The 18,652-nt window shown below is 38.5% G+C and overlaps 1 protein-coding gene across 2 annotated transcripts in view; it reads left to right on the top strand.

Moving 5' to 3' along the window:
• Window positions 1-18,372, top strand: part of HCFC2 (host cell factor C2) — a 20,833-nt gene extending 2,461 nt beyond the window's left edge. The window contains exons 2-16 of one of the 2 annotated variants that reach the window (XM_042837847.1): window positions 33-181; window positions 303-463; window positions 1,448-1,656; window positions 2,130-2,214; window positions 3,273-3,376; window positions 3,932-4,120; window positions 5,326-5,511; window positions 5,930-6,033; window positions 6,966-7,128; window positions 7,822-8,022; window positions 9,180-9,250; window positions 10,464-10,601; window positions 12,646-12,831; window positions 13,768-14,053; window positions 15,384-18,372. In XM_042837847.1, the coding sequence (XP_042693781.1) occupies window positions 33-181; window positions 303-463; window positions 1,448-1,656; window positions 2,130-2,214; window positions 3,273-3,376; window positions 3,932-4,120; window positions 5,326-5,511; window positions 5,930-6,033; window positions 6,966-7,128; window positions 7,822-8,022; window positions 9,180-9,250; window positions 10,464-10,601; window positions 12,646-12,831; window positions 13,768-14,053; window positions 15,384-15,409 (2,258 nt within the window). In that variant the 3' untranslated portion in view covers window positions 15,410-18,372. Of the gene's footprint in view, window positions 1-32; window positions 182-302; window positions 464-1,447; window positions 1,657-2,129; window positions 2,215-3,272; window positions 3,377-3,931; window positions 4,121-5,325; window positions 5,512-5,929; window positions 6,034-6,965; window positions 7,129-7,821; window positions 8,023-9,179; window positions 9,251-10,463; window positions 10,602-12,645; window positions 12,832-13,767; window positions 14,054-15,383 lie in introns of those variants that run through there. The other variant, XM_042837848.1, reaches the window with a different exon arrangement.
• Window positions 18,373-18,652: the final 280 nt, after the last annotated feature.

The following is an 18,652-nucleotide window of genomic DNA, read 5'->3' as shown; positions in this document are numbered from 1 at the left end:
TTTTTTTTTTTTTTTTTTTTTTTTAACTGTAGCTACAAATCAGTGGTTCCTTCCTGCTGTAAGGGGAGATATTCCTCCAGGCTGTGCAGCACATGGATTTGTTTGTGATGGTACCAGAATACTAGTCTTTGGAGGAATGGTTGAATATGGAAGATACAGTAACGATTTATATGAATTACAGGTAGGAGATGTTTGAAAATGTTCCAATGTTGTGGAGTACTTCATTTATCTACTGAGGAATAATCACATTTTTTAGCGATACGAATGAAGGTATTTCTGATTTTGCATTTCTTGTGTTTAAGGCAAGTCGATGGCTCTGGAAGAAAGTAAAACCTCAAGCTCCTTCCACTGGATCTCCGCCTTGTCCTCGACTTGGCCACAGCTTTTCTTTGTATGGTAACAAGTGCTACTTATTTGGTGGCCTCGCAAATGAAAGTGAGGATTCAAACAATAATGTTCCCAGGTATGCTAGTTTGGATTGATTTCAGTGACTCAACAAAAAAAGACTAGATGCAATAACTTTGAAGAGGAACGTTCTAGGCAGACTGTCCTGCATGATGCACTGATTGTAAGGTGAATGAATTGTGTGCTAAGAAGCTTAGATGTTCCTTCTGCTTATCACACTGAACTGCATGGAGTGAAAGCTCTGACTTTTTTTGAGAGAAACCTGAGTAGATTTTGGTACTTTCCCTGGCTGATATTTTTAAGAATTCTTGTTAGTTAGAATTAAATACGCGAAGTCTCATGGGTCATCAGGGAATTCACAATGGAATTGTCACCTATAATACTGTGGAAGATAGTTACAATCTTTTCAGAGTAACAGCTGGAGTTGCCCTTATTATCAGTAAAAAAGTTCTATGGCACTGAAATTTAATACGGTGTTGACCTACAGTTGAGAGTGCTTATATCCACAGAGCAATTTGAAACTCATTAAACAAGAGGTACCCGGAGTGAGTGCCAAGATTCAAAAGTTACCTAAAAATAACTTACCAACATCAGCACGTGGCTAATTGTCTGTTGGGCAGCCTGAACACGTCAGAAAAGAAGCAGCTTCTTTTCACCTTTGTTGCCTTAAAGTTGCAGGAGTTCTTGGACATCCTGTGTGCGTTTCTTACAGCTCTGCAGTTTGTTCCAAGTTTCTCCACACGCAGTAATTTCAGCTGAGAATGTTGTTTGCTGGTTTGGAATGTTTATTTGATGAACCGTAGTGCATGAATTGCGATATGAAAGACAACTATCTTAGAGGCAAGAAGCTACCATAGTTCATTTTATGTTCTAAATTAGTTCTGTTTAGGTGCTGCCTTAATCCATCAGATGTTCTGGGATTTTAAAATTTTCTCACTCTTTCAAGGCAGAAGTCATAATACATGGAAGCAGTAGGGGTTTAAAGCTCACTTACGATCTTGTTAATAAGCATGCTTTTCATGCTTCCTCGATAATTCTCCAGATATTTAAACGATTTCTACGAGCTGGAGCTGCAGCACGGATCTGGGGTTGTTGGCTGGAGTATTCCTGTGACAAAAGGGATCTTGCCATCTCCCCGAGAATCACACACGGCCATTGTGTACTGCAGAAAAGATTTGGGAGTTCCAAAGATGTATATTTTCGGAGGGATGTGTGGCTGTCGGCTCAACGATCTCTGGGAACTTGACATAGGTGAGTTTGTTTGCCAGTACAAGTGCAAGGACCTCGCTGGCAATGATGAAATTAATGTATGTGAGGATTAATGGCATTCCGTGGTACAATTGAGAATTGAGACCTTTTGTAATTTTTGAAATGAGACAGATACAGCATTGTTTGCATTTATTATCCTCTCTGATGTGGGTTATGCTGTGAGATTGTCGTCTGAGATTGCTTTAAAGACTCTCGCTGTGGTAACTGTGTTGAATAATCATAAAGAAAGTGGGTTTAATATATCCTTTTGAAAAACAGTTGTTGAGAATTTTGTATGATTTTTTTTTTTGAAAGAAGCTCTAAGTGCATGTTATTGCACTTTCTTTTCTAAATTGGCCACCTTAAAAGGTGAAATTTTGTTTTGTTGAATTCTAGAGGCATGTCCCCACCTAAACCCGAGGTAGTATAATACACAACAGTAAGTTATTTGAGGATTTTTATTCTTTTTCTTTTAGAAACCATGACCTGGTCAAGACCAGAAACTAAAGGGACAGTACCACTTCCTCGCAGTCTGCATACGGCCAATGTAATAGGAAACAAGTATGTCTGTTGTTAAAAGCTCAACTATAGAAAGGTACACCTAGTAGGAGAATGGCGATGCTTATCCACTACTGCTCAGTATAAACCGTCAGCCCTGTAGAGTGCTTCTCTGCTTCTGTTCCTCTACCTCAGTGGAAATTTAGAAGTATTATTTTTAATTTAGAGTTATCAAACTGTTGGTGTTTCCATACAGCAGGATGGTCTGCTCAACCCACAGGCATTTTTCCAAGCTTCTCGATGCATCTCTGTGCATTCTGTGGCAGAATCAGCTGGACCTGAGCTGGCTCTCTCAGGAGCCAACTTCAGTGCCTGTCCATCTGTGACAAGGAGATACCTCCACAAATTAACTGGCCCAAATAGTAGAATTAGTTCTAGGCAAAATCATTCTGTATTTTTTGTGGACCAGTTTTTCTGTGGTCTGTTCTTCATTATTTCACAAGTCAGTATGACTTGTTTTGTCAGATAGAACCGACAAAATGGACTTTTAAATGTGCATTTCAGTCCATTTTGTATCAGTTTACAAGCCAAGGTGAGGAGAAAGAGGCAACAGATGGGAAAAAGGTGAAAAAAGCTTTGTGTTTTCTGAGTCAAGAGCTTAGCTTTTTTTTTTTTTTTTTTTAAATACATGAAGTTTTATTAGGTTGTAGCCTGCATTGTGCTTTGAAGTTTCGATGCCTGACTTAGATATGCCTTCTAACTATAGAATTATTTACTGAAAGATCTACAATGAAAGTGTAGAAATTCCATGTAAATGCATGATTTTTGGAGAGTCCCAGCAGTTTAGTTGTTTGTGAAAAAATGAAGTAATAACTTCTGTATCTGGGAAGTTGTTTGAGTTTGTTGTTTAGCTGTTCTATTTTCAATCAGTTAACTTACTCAAAAATTTCAAAAGGTAGATGTCTGCAACAAGACTCCCATACAATCTGATGTAAAGAAACTGTAAAAGCACTGGAAATTTTCTGTTTTGTCCTAGATTGAGAGAGCACGTGCAGCAGGTCTTGAAATGTTAATTGGCTTTTCTTTTCTTTTTCCCTCTTCCCTCTGTTCTTTCATTTCAGAATGTATATTTTTGGTGGATGGGTTCCACAGTCAGCAGGAGGAGAAATTTCTACTCATGATGGTGAATGGAAGTGTACTGGTTCATTTGCTTATCTTAATTTGGGTTAGTGTTTCTGCCTTTCTGGGAGTGGGCATTTTGAATTAATACTTTCCTAACAGAGCAGAATAAACATTCTGAAGACACTGAGAAAAGTTTGAAGACGTACAGCTGCAAACCCAGCTGACAAGATACAGATAAAGATACAATCCTTTTCTTCAACTTTCTTAAGAAGTTTTTATTTCCTTTGGAACATTCAGCAGATTTGCTGATGCAGATCTTTGTTCGTGCATCTTTAGTACTAGGTAATATAGATAGTACTTCTCCATTTGGAGTGGGACTTAAGAGACAGATCCTGACATGAGTTTTTCCTGAATTGCAACAGAACTGTCCCTGATGTTGTGTTTGAAAATTGATCCTATATTAGTTGAACGTAGCCTGCAAATTAACTGGAAAGTGACCTTCATGTTGTAGTATTGAGAATGCAAATGTAGTCATTGTAAAAACAGAGTTATGTATCCTCTCTATGTATTTTCTCTGAGCAGTTGCATGTATTAACATATGTATTGCTAGTTTTGAAAAAACAACTAGAAACTAAATTTTCCGAGTTTCGTTTGCTAGATACCACAGAATGGATAGGCCTGATCTCAGATTGCCACGAAGACAAAAGTAACTTGTTACCAGGGCCAAGAGCAGGACACTGTGCTGTAGCAGTTGGCACTCGTCTGTATATCTGGAGTGGTAGAGATGGTTACAGAAAAGCTTGGAACAATCAAGTTTGCTGCAAAGATCTTTGGTACCTTGATACTGGTGAGTCAGAGATAAATAAAGGAATTGTTCTGTGCTCTGTGTTTTATTAATGTGTAGGAAGCTGCCGTGATCAGAAGCTCTGAAGCTGTAGCAAACACAAAGGTGTTTTAAATTTTAAAGCTTATTCCCGTGAACCGTACGTACTTGGCAGTCAGTTTGAAGGCTACAGCTGTAGCTCCATCTGAAAAAAAAAAAAAAAAAAAAAAAAAAAGTAATAAAAAGTTGTGTTTAAAGCCCATGAAAGAACGTGGCTAGATTCTGTATTGCATGCCATAGCTGATAGATACAAGATTCTCATGGATGTTTTACCTGAAGTCTAAGTTCCTTACGTTTCTTCTGAGAGTGATCTTTTCTGTTGTTGCTACTTTTTTTTCTTTTTTTTTTATTACCAAACTCCTCCTTCTCATGGGATCATTGCTGCTGCTGCTGCTGCTGCTTCCTCATGTTCTGGACAGCTAAAAGATACAGAGAAAGGACCAAATTGTTCTGCGGTTGAAGGAATTTTTGGAGCACTGATTGCACATTAGTAGCTGAAATGATGGATATTTATTTGATAGCAGGACCTTGAGATAGTACTGGGAGTGAGGGACTTGAATAGTACTTTCAAGTGGAAGTTCCTGTCTACTCAAGCAGAAGTGTGAGTTATTGGAGATTGTAAAAAGGAGCAGTAAGGGAAGAGTGCATCCTAGTCAGGCATCAGGGCAAGCGAGGGGAGCAGGTTGTTGGCGTTGAGTCATGCCTGGGCTTCAGCCTGCACAAGCTTTTGAGGGAAAGTTCACTTCAGCTATAAAGAGCAAGCAGAAAGGAAGTGCAGTGTTCTGTGAATTCTTTCCAGGAATGTGTAAAGCGTTAGGAGTCAGAGCTGTGTCCAGTCTTCTGGGAGAAGACGAGGATCTCTTATGTGTGTAATGTCTATGGTGATGCCTACACAACCCAAAGGCATAGCAGCAGCAGAAAACCACGAAGCTGTCAAAACCCTAAGAAAAGGCATAAAAATGTTGTTAATTCTGAATGCTCTAGAATGGCAATTTGCAATTTTTTGCTTGATTTGGCACTTTTGACATTATCTCCTGCTTATTTTGGTATATATTGTACTTATGTGAAAAGGGAACTGTTGATTTTGCTAGCATTACACAGATATTTCTTAAACTGTTAGAAGAGAGCCATTTCAAACCTGGCACCTGTGTCTTTCTGGTTTCTTGTAGAGAAACCTCCAGCCCCCTCACAGGTCCAGCTGATTAGAGCTACAACCAACTCCTTCCAAGTGAAATGGGATGAAGTACCCACTGTTGAAGGATATCTTCTTCAATTACATGCTGACTCACCGGTGCCATCAGCAGCTGGAACACCTGGCACTGGGGTTCCTGAGACATCGGTGCTGAGTTCACAAGGTAGTCATCACATCACTTCATGCTATTGCTTGTGCAAAGGCAGAGTAGATATTTGTGTAAGTAATGAATACGAGTTTGTTTTAAAAAATAAGATAATTTTGAGAGACTCTATTTTCTTTGACTGTTCCAGAAATACATATGTCATAGTTGTAAAAAACTCAGCTTTAATGTCTCTCTGTCTGTTCTGGTCAGCAGTCTGAATGCTGAAGATATCTGTGCAGTGTTGGGTTGTTTGAGAGCACGCAGTGAGGAAGGGATTATAACTGACTGTTTGGCCACACAGTTTCATTTCAGTTTAACAGCTGAATTGTCCTTCAGGCAACTTCATGTTTCCCTCTTGCTTACTGGAATGGATTCCACCCAACGTAATACTAAGCTTTGTGTAACTGATTGCAATTTGCTTTTGTTTACCTGAAAGGTGGCTCTTCTCTACATCAAAGTCCACAATCGTTGCCCAGTGTCCCCTGCCCAGAAATGAAGGTGGATCATCCCAGCCAAGCAAATAATGTCATTCCTAATAACGTAAGTGTAAACTGACAAACAGCAAGGTGGCAAAGTAGTGTGGGAAGTGAGAGAACTGCCAAATAATTTCTCAGTTTTTAAAATCCCTGCATACATTTAAACCTTAGAAAACCCCCAAATCGAACAACAGAGAAGACACCTGAAGTGCTTGTTTACTTCCTTATATTCATCTAATTTTCATGATTGATGCAGTCTTAAAAGTCCTCTTTGTGGTAATGTGTAAAGGATATTGTGACTGTATTGACTTCCAGGGTGCTAACTGGGAATCTTGTAACAGTAGAGATATTCTACATCCTCAGAATGTTCGTGAAATTAACATGGGAAGCAGGAAGGATAATGCATGTTTCTTCTTTGTTAGGGTTTTCATGCTGTTTTAGATATTCCACTGTTTTGGCAATTTGAAAGAAAGAGGAAAATCTCTGGCGGGAGGTTCACAGTTTTAGAAATGTAGGTCTTTTCTTAGCTGGGTAAACCCTCAGATCTGTATGGAATCCATAATATACTCTTACAGAAAATGAATGTAGAAGTATCGTGAATTTTGCTAACAATAGAAATCTTAGATATGTACCAGAAGAGCAATGGGTGAAAGTTTTTCTGATTGTCATTTTGCTGTATCCCAGTCCCCATTTCTCATCTGCCTCGTAGACAAAATGTATGCATCAGTGCACTTCCACATAATAAGAATTTGAACTTGCTCAGATAAAATGTAGTATGGGCTAGGGGTACTTTTAAGTCAGTTTAGAGCTTGAGTCCTTGTTTTATGTGGCTAAACAAATGTGGATTCTTAGGTTGCTTGATTGTTTCAATTTAAAACGCTAAGGGTATTAGAGGATTTTCATTTGTTGCTTTTGAGCAAGCCTTTTCATGCCATGTTTGCAACTGACAGCTCTGAACTTGGCAGTTACACATTAACCGATGTATTGTTCTGGTAGGTCCAACTTTGCCTTTCATCCAACTCGCTCTTAAAAATAGAAGGAAAAGAGAAGGTTGCAGCACCCGAAAACAAGATTACACAGGAGACCATGAAAAACCGTGCAGACACGACAGCGTTCAAGGAATCAAATGCCCCTTCTCTTTTGCCTGTTTGTACTTCAAGTAAGATATCTATAGAGTAAAAACTAATAAAAAAGCAAGTGTTAAATTCATCTAATAAGCATAATGTAAGATTATTTGTCTTGCAATTTAAAATTAATTTACATGTCCTTGTGGTTTATAAAATTCCTTGTGCTAGCTAATACTGTGCATATTTCTAGAAGGTATGAGGAGAAATGAGATGTTCAGTGGGGTGAATCCAGGCCCAAGCACACGATCTGTTTATATTTGATGTTTATGTAATTTAGATGGCGTGACCATTTTTATTATCCTCAGTTTAATTTAAGTATTGCCTGCAAATTTTGGGTCTTAGTACTGAGTGAGAAAGAGACTTGCACTGTTGGCGATGAAGTTGTTTGTTATGAAACTCTGATGATCATTTGTGTGGGTGTTTCTTTTTTTTCCCAAATGAATTATTTCATCACCTAATGGGTATGAAATACATCCAACACAAATGAAATTGCAGTTTTAGTACAACTGTGTACATATATTTGGTTACGACTGTGCAGACAGGGTCTTACTCAGCTATACACATAAAGCATTTGCTTTATTTGTTCACAGTATTCCTTATTGATTTCATAATCAGATCTAATCTAAATCTCTGTTTTTATGTGAAACTAAAGCCATTAGATTAAGTTGAGGTGCATGTTGGGTATCATCAGTATTGAATTCTGGTTAATATTTTCTTTTTCTAAGGTCCTCAGACTTCAGCAAATGTAGGTGAATTACATGACTTGGACAAACGAACTGTAATTCCTGATGCTTCTGTATCCAGTACTGTCTCCAGCACACAAACTATGGTAACCCAGCAGGCTGTTAAAACTGAATCATCAAGTACAAATGGGGCAGTTGTTAAAGATGAAACTTCACTAACAACATTCAATTCAAAATCTGAAGGTTTGAAATGTGTTTCACATACTGTATTTTGAGCCATATGTATCTAAGGCCATCAGAGTTCCTGTGGTGTGGTGGGATTCCCATCTTGACTTAGTACCTGGGTTAGAGATAGGGCTTTGGGCTATGGAGGACCTCAGGCAGCCTGAATGATCTCTGCTATGATTTACATACCTCTAAAATCAGGATATTCTTATACTTTAGTAAGCTGCTTGGTTTTCTGTAAGTGAGAAGTCTTTCAAATCTTTATGCAGATGCCTGTTTTATAAATAGCCATGGTGGGCAGTTTTGTTGCCTGTGAGACATTTGCTTTCATCTGGCGATTGCTTTTTTTAGTCAGCAGAAGTCTATTGTTTGTAACCTCGGATTTTCTTCATTTTAAATAACTGACCTCTGTAATGAGCATGGCAGCTCACGTGGCTGGCTCACCACTAGGCAGACGTGGCGACCTCTCTACAGTCTGTTTGAAATATCCAAAACAAGCATCAGTACAGAAGCTAAACATATGGGTAGTTCTTCACATCTTGTTTTTCTTGGAAATCACCAGGATGTGCTTGCTGCTTTTTGAGTGTTAGCTAAAGAGTGGTATTCTTTATTGGCACTGAGTAGTGTACTTTTTACTGGACAGTATTGTTCTTTAAAAGCAAAACACAAACACAAGAATAGAGTACTGATATTCCCTTGTATTGTTCATGTGCTTTGATTTATTTTTAGGAAGCATTATTTTCCCATTTCTTAGGATTGCTAAAAGATTAATTGCTCTTATTATTGCAGTCTGAATTCTTTATGTCAGAAACAGTGCAGTAAGATTTTAGGCTTAGTGATGACACTTGTATGAGCAGCCTATATGCCTCGATCTGATACTTTGATTGTCTGCAATATTCTCTATTGATTTCATAATTGTGTCACACCTAAGGATAGAATTTCTGAGACCTGCCTTCCAAGTTCTGTTATCTGCAGTTATCTGTGGTGTCAGCTTCTGTGAATATGAAGCAAGCCAAAATTAGTTGTCCGTGTTATAAATAGAACTGCATGCAAAAGAACTTTGAGACATGCTTTTGCAGCAAACGCTTGTAAATGGCTGCTGAGGTCAACTCTGTGGACTTCGTGTTAAATTTTTCTTAGAGTTAAGCTTTTTCAATGTAACTTTTTGTTTCTAGCTGCTGAAACTGCTTATTTCATGCCTTCAACAAAGGTCAATACTGGACAGGCAAATGATTCACATTCCTCTGTAAGTCTGCAAAAGCAAAATCAAATTGTATTCTGTTGATTAGTTGTAAGGGTTCTTCTGTTTTTCTTCAACCGTGCCTCTTTGACAGAGAAAAAAAGAGCTGGAAGTGAATAATACAGGGGTAAAAATTTTCTGTTGTAAAACTAATTACGTTGTGCGGGTTAGATTTGAGTCTAAGAAGCAGTTGTTTAGTTGGGAGGAGATCCAAGAATGTGTTTCAGCTGTTGAATCATTTGAATCGACTGGCGCAGTGGAGTGGGCTTTCTGCTGCATGATGTGCAAATGTGGAATGTTCTTCTGTCTGCACAACTGAATTTAAAATGAGATATGCATTAAATCAGGTGTAGTGTTTGCTGCTGATGTGTAGGTTTGAAACGTAACTGAACTGACATCTTGATGTTTTTCCCTAGAAGAGATGGGGACTGACTATGCAAGCTGTAAATACTTCCTGAAAAAAGTAAATGCCTCCTATTTCACCTGCTTACATCTTAATACACAAAACCAAGGTGCAGTTTTTGCCACCAAAAGAATGGAGCTAAGGATGGGAAGAAGCAGCAGCTAATTACGAGTTGGGTTGCTTTTGCCAATAGCAGCTGACACTTCTGCCCCTTTTCCACTCTAGCAGGAACACCATCTGTCTGTGCTGGATTGGCCTGGCCATGCAGGTGCTCTTCTTGGTGCCTGGAGTCAAACAAGAAAGATAGCTTGTCTTTCTGGGTCAATCCACACAGTTCCCATGCCTTCTACAACCACTGTGCCATGACACAGCAGCGATTCTGCTCTGAGCTGCAAGTTTAGCAGTTGCTTGCTGCAGGGAGTTGGGGCTGAAGTGCAGCAGAAACCCAGGCAGAGCTGCTGATGTACGACCACGTCACACTTTTGTTAATCGCTGAGCTTGTGAGTGATTACATGCTGCTCCACACACCTAGTTCTACAGCTGTAAGCTTCTTCCCCTCCCTGCTTCAACTAGGATGTCAGAGATGACATCCCAGCTGCAGTTACTCTTATTTTTTTAAGTGATGATCTGTTCCTAAATTTCTGAGAACCTGCTGGTTTTGAACAACGTATTAATAATAAATGCATATTCGTTTGAAGTATACAGAGTTACTCACTGGTATGGAAGGGAATTCTACATATTCTAGAATCTTGAAATGTTCTTTTAATGCGATATTGAAGTATGGATGGTCTACATAACCTATTCTTCAAATACTAGAGAACTCCACAAAGACAGATGGCACCGGTGAAGTCAAGGGAACGGCAGTGGTATGATGTTGGAATTTTTAAGAACAGCAGTGCTGTGGTGAGCCAGTTCTACTTGCTGCCTGAGGAAACTCTGAATGCCTCTAACAAGGTAACTGCTAATTTTCCTCTGATGTAGTTTGCACTTGTGCATTCTCAAATATGGCGCTCATATGCTTGACGACAAAATGTGTGATTTTCTGATACTGCAGCACAAATGGGTCATTATAGGTCGTATTTTATTACCATGTAGTTCCTGGTGTATTTGGCCTACTTTTTTCCTAAACCAAACACATCTTCTGTTGCTTTCTCCTAATTATATGGAACATCTTATTGTGCTGTTGCTAATTCTTTCCATCTGTCTGTTCTACAAATAGTTCCCTTAGGAGGGAACTTTCAACTTGGTAAACTTTCAAGTCCCTGGAAACTGAATGGTTCAGCACTTTGCAGTCTGTGATTTCACTAGAGCATTTCTAGTCATTTCTTCTCTGTCTCAAGGATCTTCACTTAGAAACTTTTAAAAATGCTAATAACACCTAGTGTAGGATGTTTAAAAAGATCAGATGTGGAGGTGTAGTGAGTTTTGTATTTGATTTCTGTAAGTTTATGTTGTTAAGCATAGAAGTTTGTATATTAACATACTAAATATGTGTAACTTGCGAAACATTTGTAGTTTTGGTGGTGAAAGTATAATTTAATGATGACTAAGTGGACTAGAAACAAAACTAATTACTGTGTCAGCTAAATGGCCAGAAGTGCCTACAGTCAGGAGGTGGTTCCTCTTGAAAAGATGTCTGAGTTGATTTCAAACTCAGAAATCAGTGTTCACTTACACACACCTAACACTTACTTGCATGTGATCTGGCCGTCACCAAATGGCCAAGTATTTAGCCATGCTTTCCTTTTACCAGAGCAGGTCTCTGCTTTATCTGAACAGCTTAGGTCTGCTGCTTGTAGATGGAGCATATGAGGAAAATAAAACCCACAGAGGGTTTTGATCTTTGCTATGTATGTATGTGTAAATGGGCAATCTGAGCACATTTCTCTCTGCTTCTGCGAATACTGACTGTGCTGTCCTGTTATGTAAGGTACCTATATCTTTCTAGAATGTATTTGCAGGATTCATAGTGTAAAATTGTTTGTTAGTTGCTGAATGTATTCAACATACTGTCTTTTACAGCAGTTTGTATAGATTGTGATTGCTTGCACATTATTTGCAAGGAAAATAGTTTTGAATAGGTTGGTTCAAGGATGTATCAGTGCACATGGTAAGCATGGAAATACATTAGTACATAACATGTCAGAATCGTAGAATGGCTTGGGTTGGAAGGAACCTCAAGGATCATCAGGTTCCAACCCCCCTGCCACAGGCAGGACTGTCAGCCACTAGATCAGGTTGCCCAGGGTCCCATCCAGCCTGGCCTTGAGCCTCCAGGTGTGGGGCATCCACAGCTTCCCTGGGCAGCCTGTAGTAGTGCCTCATTGCTCTCTCAGTAAAAACTTCCCCTGGTGTCTAATCTAAGTCTCCCTTCCTTTAGATTAAAATCATTCCCCCTTGTCCTGTCTTTATATACCTGTATAAAAAGTTGATCTCCCTCATGTTTATAAATTCCCTTTAGATATTGGAAGGCCACAATGAGATCTCCCCACACCCTTCTCTTCTCCAGGCTGAACAATCCCAGCTCCTTCAGCCTGCCTTCACAGGAGAGGCGCTCCAGCCCTCTGATCATTTCTGGGACCCTAACTTACTTGTTACTAACTGTGCTTTTCTTTAGGAACATTGTGATTACCGTTTCATAAAATGGTACCTTCTAGTTATTGGAATGAGTGTTCTTGGAAGAAAAATATTTTTGAGGATAGGGGAGTATACTAATTAAATCATAAGCTATACAACTGGAGACACTACTTTGCTTTTACTTTCCCAAGTTAAACTAAGCCAGAGATACTGTTGAGTTTAAATGAGTGTGCAGATGTGTGGGTGTGCAGTGTGCTTCAGTCAGAATCCTTCTATAAATCCCAATGAAAGTACAAAAATGTTAAATCAGTTTTTTTATTTCAGTTAAACTTACCTTGGTTTCTTGCTACCACTGTACATTTTTTTAGGTAATTGTGTTTAGAATGCTTTTCAAAGTATTCTGGTGTTGCTGTATTTTCAGAAGGAAGATGCAGACGTACCAGACTACAGGTTACTTAAGAAGCAGGATCTTTTTCCGGGCACAGTGTACAGGTTTAGAGTTGCTGCAATTAATGGCTGTGGTGTTGGGCCTTTCAGTAAAGTGAGTGAATTCAAGACATGCATTCCAGGTTTTCCTGGAGCTCCTTCAACAGTCAAAATCACTAAGGTGAGAAATGCAGATAATTGCTGTGTTGTTATTTATCTATCTATCTATCTATCTATCTATTTATTTTTAATTGAAAGTTGTCATATTAAATAGTGACAAATTCTTCATTGGTGAATTCTGCCCAATGTGATATGCTTGAAGAAACTGCTAAAATGAAAATATTTTAAGCCTTAATGATCATGTTGCAAGAGGCATCTTAATCATCTGATAATTTTTCCATTATTTTCTTTTCTTGCACTCTTAATTTTGTAGGAGTCTAATGTGTTAATAAAAAAGAAGTGTCAAAAGATAGGTTATTACCTCCCAAGGATGATCTTTTGGCATAAAACAGTGTGATTTTGCCAAAATTAGAGGCCACTCCTGGGTGACATGAATCGACACACTAAAATGCATTTTTATCTCTTATTCTGCTAACTTTCAAGTCAGATGTCTTTTATAAACCTCTGCCCCCACAAAGTCCACTTTAAAAGTATTTGGGGAGGTTTTTCTTCCTTTGTTTTCTGGGATTTGTAATTTGTTTTAATGGTAGATGAGTTTTATTGTTTGGTTTCGCATCACCTGCCATCCTTCTGTACTAGTGACAACTCAGTACATCTACAATGACAAGAAAGGCTGTACTTTGGAAATGTAGTGCCATTGGTTTGTATTCCTCCTGTGTGAATCAGAAAATGAGTATTCTTGTTTTCCAAAATACCCTTTAGCATTTGTGTTGTCTCTGCACAAGTATCAGTAGAAAGAAATTGTTGCTTCTTGAATGCAGGAACAGTGACAGAATAGGTTGGAATTTTAAGATGCTCCTTAGAGATGTGTGTGTATATGTATGCATATATGTGTGTGTGTAGTAAATATATTATAAAGATGTTTTTATAAATTATATGCTTAGTTGAATATCTGATGATTAACCGCATAGTATCCTATTTTCTCTGTTTTTTCCAGAGTGTAGACTGCATTCATCTTTCTTGGGAGCCTCCTGCTTCACCTTCTGGCAATATTTTAGAATATTCTGCCTACTTAGCAATACGTTCCACACAGTTGCAGGAAAACCCGAATCAGCTTGTATTTATGAGAATATATTGTGGCCTCAAGACATCTTGTGTAGTGACTGCTGCCCAGCTTTCAAACGCTCACGTGGATTACACTTCCCGACCTGCAATAGTGTTCAGGATTTCTGCAAAGAACGAGAGGGGCTATGGACCGGCCACACAAGTTCGATGGCTTCAAGGTAATGTTGGGGTCAGTGCAGCGTGCGAGTGGGCCCTAGCTGTGGCAGAGCTGGTCATGGCTCTAGAAACGACCCTTTGCTCAGCACGGTGCTTTGCACAGCAGTGAAATATCAGTTTGTTCTTTATAGAAGTTTTAAGAAAACGCAGTTGTTCAATTTAGCATTGTATTAAACACAGTGATATTCGTCCACAGGCAAGTAGTGAATGCTGGTTATGGAAGCTTACTTCGTCCCTCGAATAATGAAATCTTAGTAAGCTTCCTGATTTCCCTGGTCTTCAGCTTAGCAAAATTTCATTATAAAAAGAATCCAGTTCCATGCATGGATGTAATCAAGTTTGTTTTTTTTTTCAACCTTTTTCCCTTCCGTATCAGAGTATTTTTTCATGAAGTGACATAAGGTGTATGTTTGTGATTGATACGCTTTTTGAAGTCTGTATTACAGTTACTCAGAATAGGCTTTATCGTCTCATTTCTGCACTTGAATTTGTATGGGCTTATGATTAGTTGGGAATGGGAACAGACCGACTGGAAACTAGGCTTCATTTTCAGCCTGTTCAGTTCCCTTGTGTCCATCTGTGCAGCTGCATAAATGCTAGCACCAACACAAAAGCACAAGTGACTGCTGAGAGAGGGACTGTGGCTCCTAATGGCAGCATATAATCTAGAAGCACAGGCGGGGTTTAAGTGATTCTTCAGTCACAGTTTCCATTTTGTCATCTAGGCAGTTCTTGGTGCCATCAATTGATTGTATTTTTTCAGTTTTGCAAAATAACCTTTCACTTTCTGCCTTAGCTTTCTGCTAGCTGCGAGTTGACGTGGCTCAGCAGGAGGTGTTGTGAGCATGGAGGGAGGTTAGGAAGGGAAGAACCAGGGGGAGCTCTGGTTTTTACCCCCTTTGTTTGCACTGAGCTATTGCTTGGTGTTTAGCTGTCCTGCCAGTCCACTTGCTGTGATGTGCAGGGTGTAGCTGACAGCGTGCTTTGGTTGCCTCAGTGTTTGTTTGGAACATGTAATTTCTGAGATGGAGAGCAACAATAGAATCATAGAATGGCCTGGGCTAAAAAGGAACACAATGATCACCTAGTTTCAACCCCCTGCTATGTGCGGGGTCACCAGCCACCAGACCAGGCTGCTCAGAGCCACATCCAGCCTGGCCTTGAAGAATTGTCTCGAGTTTAAGATTCCAGGACAGTGTTAACCTTTTATGTGGTAAGGGTTTGGGCCATGATCTGCATCCCAGAACTGTGCAGGAGTTGTTTTGATGGTGTTTGACCTCACACGCTATGTGAAATTATGAAATGACTAACAGTGTCTCCTTCTTTTTGCAGATATGAAAACATCAAGCTCAAAGTAGAGGCAGCGTAACGCATTTCAAGTTTCGAATGTAGTGTTTAATGTAACTCCTGTACTATTTGTAAATGCTACAAATATTTTATTTTTGCATTGTTTTTATCTTAAAAGTATATAACCTTTTTTACGTTTGAGACATCGGCGTTATATAGCCTTGCTCAGGTCTGAGTACCAGATAGGAATGATACTGAAGATGCTGGAGTGGAGGACCATACTCTATCCAGCAGCTCTTTTTTGTAGTGATAATTAAAATGTCATTAAATATATCAGTTTTCAAATTAAAAAAAATAAATTGGCAGTAGTATTTGAGGTAGAGTTCCCCATGATTGCCACAGATCTTGCATAGACAATTCAGGAAGATTTGGTATGTGAGAGAATTCTGTTTGGTTTCAGTGTCTTACACCAAATTCTTCCTTGTGGTGTCTGAGTACAAGGCAGAATTTTCAGTTATTATATAGTAACTTAAAACATAAATATTTTAATATATACTTTTTTGTAAAAAAAAAAAAAAAAAAAAAAAAAAAAAAAGAAAGAGGACAAAAACAAAAATGATTTTTTTACTCTTTGTAACAAATATAATTCTGAAAGATATTCCCCTGAAAATTTAAAAGGAAAAAGATAAACTCCATCATTTCTCTCATTACAAAAAAAAAAAAAGAAATGTAAATTCATTGTAAATGCACTACTAATATTTAGAATGGTCCTTTTGTAGTTGTACAAATCTTCAGCTTGTAAATACCAATGTTTACAAGAGACCTTTGTGGTCTTGTATTAAAACTTCCACGAGATTCATTCTCTTTTTTTTTATTTTAAACCCATATGCTTTGCTTTTAGCATATGCTTGCTTTTTGCACTAATAATAACTTACCTCATTTCTGTGTTTGTAATCACTTGTGTTGCTTCCATCATGTTTCTGTACAACTTCAATCTGAAAATTTTAACCAAAGTTTAGAATACATGGTAAGCAATTTTGCACATACTGTATGGCAACTATCAACATATTTATTCCAGTTAATCTTCTTAAGTGCTTGTTTGCTTTACCAGTATATTCTACCAATCAAGTTCCGTATCTCCTTTTACTATGCATCATTTTACATTAACTAGCTAGCTGATAAGTTCAACAAGCATTACTTCTAGGAATAGGTTGATCCATTCCTACGCTAAATGGGAAAAAAAAAGTGTTCACAGTAGTGAAATAAAGGTAAACATTTTAAATGCTATTTATGTATCTATATATAAACCTATGTTTACCAAAGTGTAGAGGAAAATGGCTGAGTCGGACAAGGTCATTAGGTGAGTAGATGGAGGCACCTAAATGAGATTTATTTTAAAATAAAATCTAAATTACTTACCTGTGCAATGAAGTTTATACTTTGCACTTTAATTTTGCCCTGAATGCCAAAATATTACACATCAAGGTAGGATTGCTTGCCTCTGTCAGTTAAATTTGTCTTAAGAGCATTTGTAAATAACTCAACTAAAAAAAACAAAACAAAACAAATGATGTGCCTGGTTTGGTGGGAGAAGTATTGCTGCGGCGTGAGAGGTGTAACAGCTCACATGCTGAGCAGATTTTATAGCCAAGTTTGAGCTACCCTGCAAGTCAGGGTTGTAACAGAAGTGCTGATACAGCCTTAATTATCGCAACACATCACAAGCTATAGTAGCGTATAAAAAGTGCTGGGGACCATTAATTGCTGTAATAGTGTTAATTGTGGCACAGGAGTAACACATGGTCTTACTCCAGAGAAAAATCTTGTGATTATGACAATGGCAGATATCCCAGACTCACTTTAAACAGTGTTTATAGTATGAATGTATAGGATTTTTCCAGGCGTTAACTGGCTTTAAAATACTTGTGTTTTAATGATCCATTTCATCAGGTATGATCTCACCACCAATACTGTCTGATAATTGAAATTTTACTGTACATGAGCTGTTAACTAGAGAAAATATAACTTGGTTTTCCTTATTAGTACTGTGAAAGAAGCCTTTAGAGAAAACACTTGTGGCTTTGGTTTTGTTGGTTGATAGCTGTGATCGTAGAGTTGTTATTTAAGAATAAAATCTGTTGGGTTATGTCTGGGTGGAGTTTTTTTGCACTTGGTTTCACATGCTTTGCACAATTTGTTTTTCAGTGGGTGTGTCACAACTACCACAGGGTACAGCTGTGGCGTTTTCAATGAAAGTATGATTTCCTTGTAAGTGTGCTTTCTCCAGCTGACTCGACATGAAATGTCACTTTCTCTTCTTTGTCCGAGCTGGGTGATGTTGGATAGTGACCATATGCAAATCCAGTTCCTTACGGTTTTACTTTCAAATGCAATTGTGGTACATGCTGTAAAATACACTTGGTGGTCTGTTTTTAAGATTGTGTTTCTAACATGTCTGAATCCCACCCGTTTGCCTGCTAACTAGATACCAGGCAAATACTGATTGTTCAATTTGGAATTAATTTAAAGAACACTCTTGACGTCGACTCCTTGGGGATCTGTGTTATCCATTTGTTTCACGAGTCACTAAACAAGGTGTAAGAAGCTGAAATCTGTCGGGCAGCAGTGCCCGTGTTGTAGGGATGTCTAGGATTACTCAGTTCATGAGGGATGTTGTGCCAGGTACGGCAGGCGCCGCTACAACTTCACCGTTGGAATGTTCTTGTGAAAGTGGGAATAAAGTGAACGAGAACCTACACTTTGTGTTTTCAAAGTAATTATAGCAATATCTTTTGAATGTAGTTTGGAGTAGAGCACACGATCATGCCATAAACTCTGAATATAAAATAAGTATTACTGTTGTTATCTGATATTTCAGGATAGCGAATTTGACGTGAACTTAGTCTTACAGCCTGTTACTTAATGACCTCTACAAGGAAACTGACATTTTGTACAATTAAAGTTGATTGGTCTTATTTCAAAGCGTTGTTTGTTCTTTGTAATAAAGTGGTTGTCCTATCAAACGCATTGTAAACAGTGATGTGTGCGTCTGCTTTTTCCAATAGGACAGTACAGGGAAGAGAGAGTGCTTGGGAGGAAGGCAGAGGGTTTATTGATGAGCATTGTAAGAGTGAGTGTTACTCTTTCATAAAAAGCATTTCTTTTTTTTGGTTCTTGGTTCTTCCCTTTTGGACTTCTTGGTTACGTTACGGTTTGTTTGGTTGTTTGGGTTTTTTAATTTCCTAACTGAGGTCTCCCAGTTCCCCACCACAACCAGCTCCTCTCCTGTGCTCTCTGCCCGTTCTCTGCCCTTT

Source organism: Centrocercus urophasianus, unplaced genomic scaffold (assembly GCF_019232065.1).
Source record: "Centrocercus urophasianus isolate 14NV4802_14NV808 unplaced genomic scaffold, USGS_Curo_1.0 seq_73, whole genome shotgun sequence".
Classification (NCBI taxonomy): domain Eukaryota; kingdom Metazoa; phylum Chordata; class Aves; order Galliformes; family Phasianidae; genus Centrocercus; species Centrocercus urophasianus.
The sequence above is the reverse complement of the archived record's forward strand: the minus strand, read 5'-3'. Positions and strand labels throughout refer to the sequence as shown.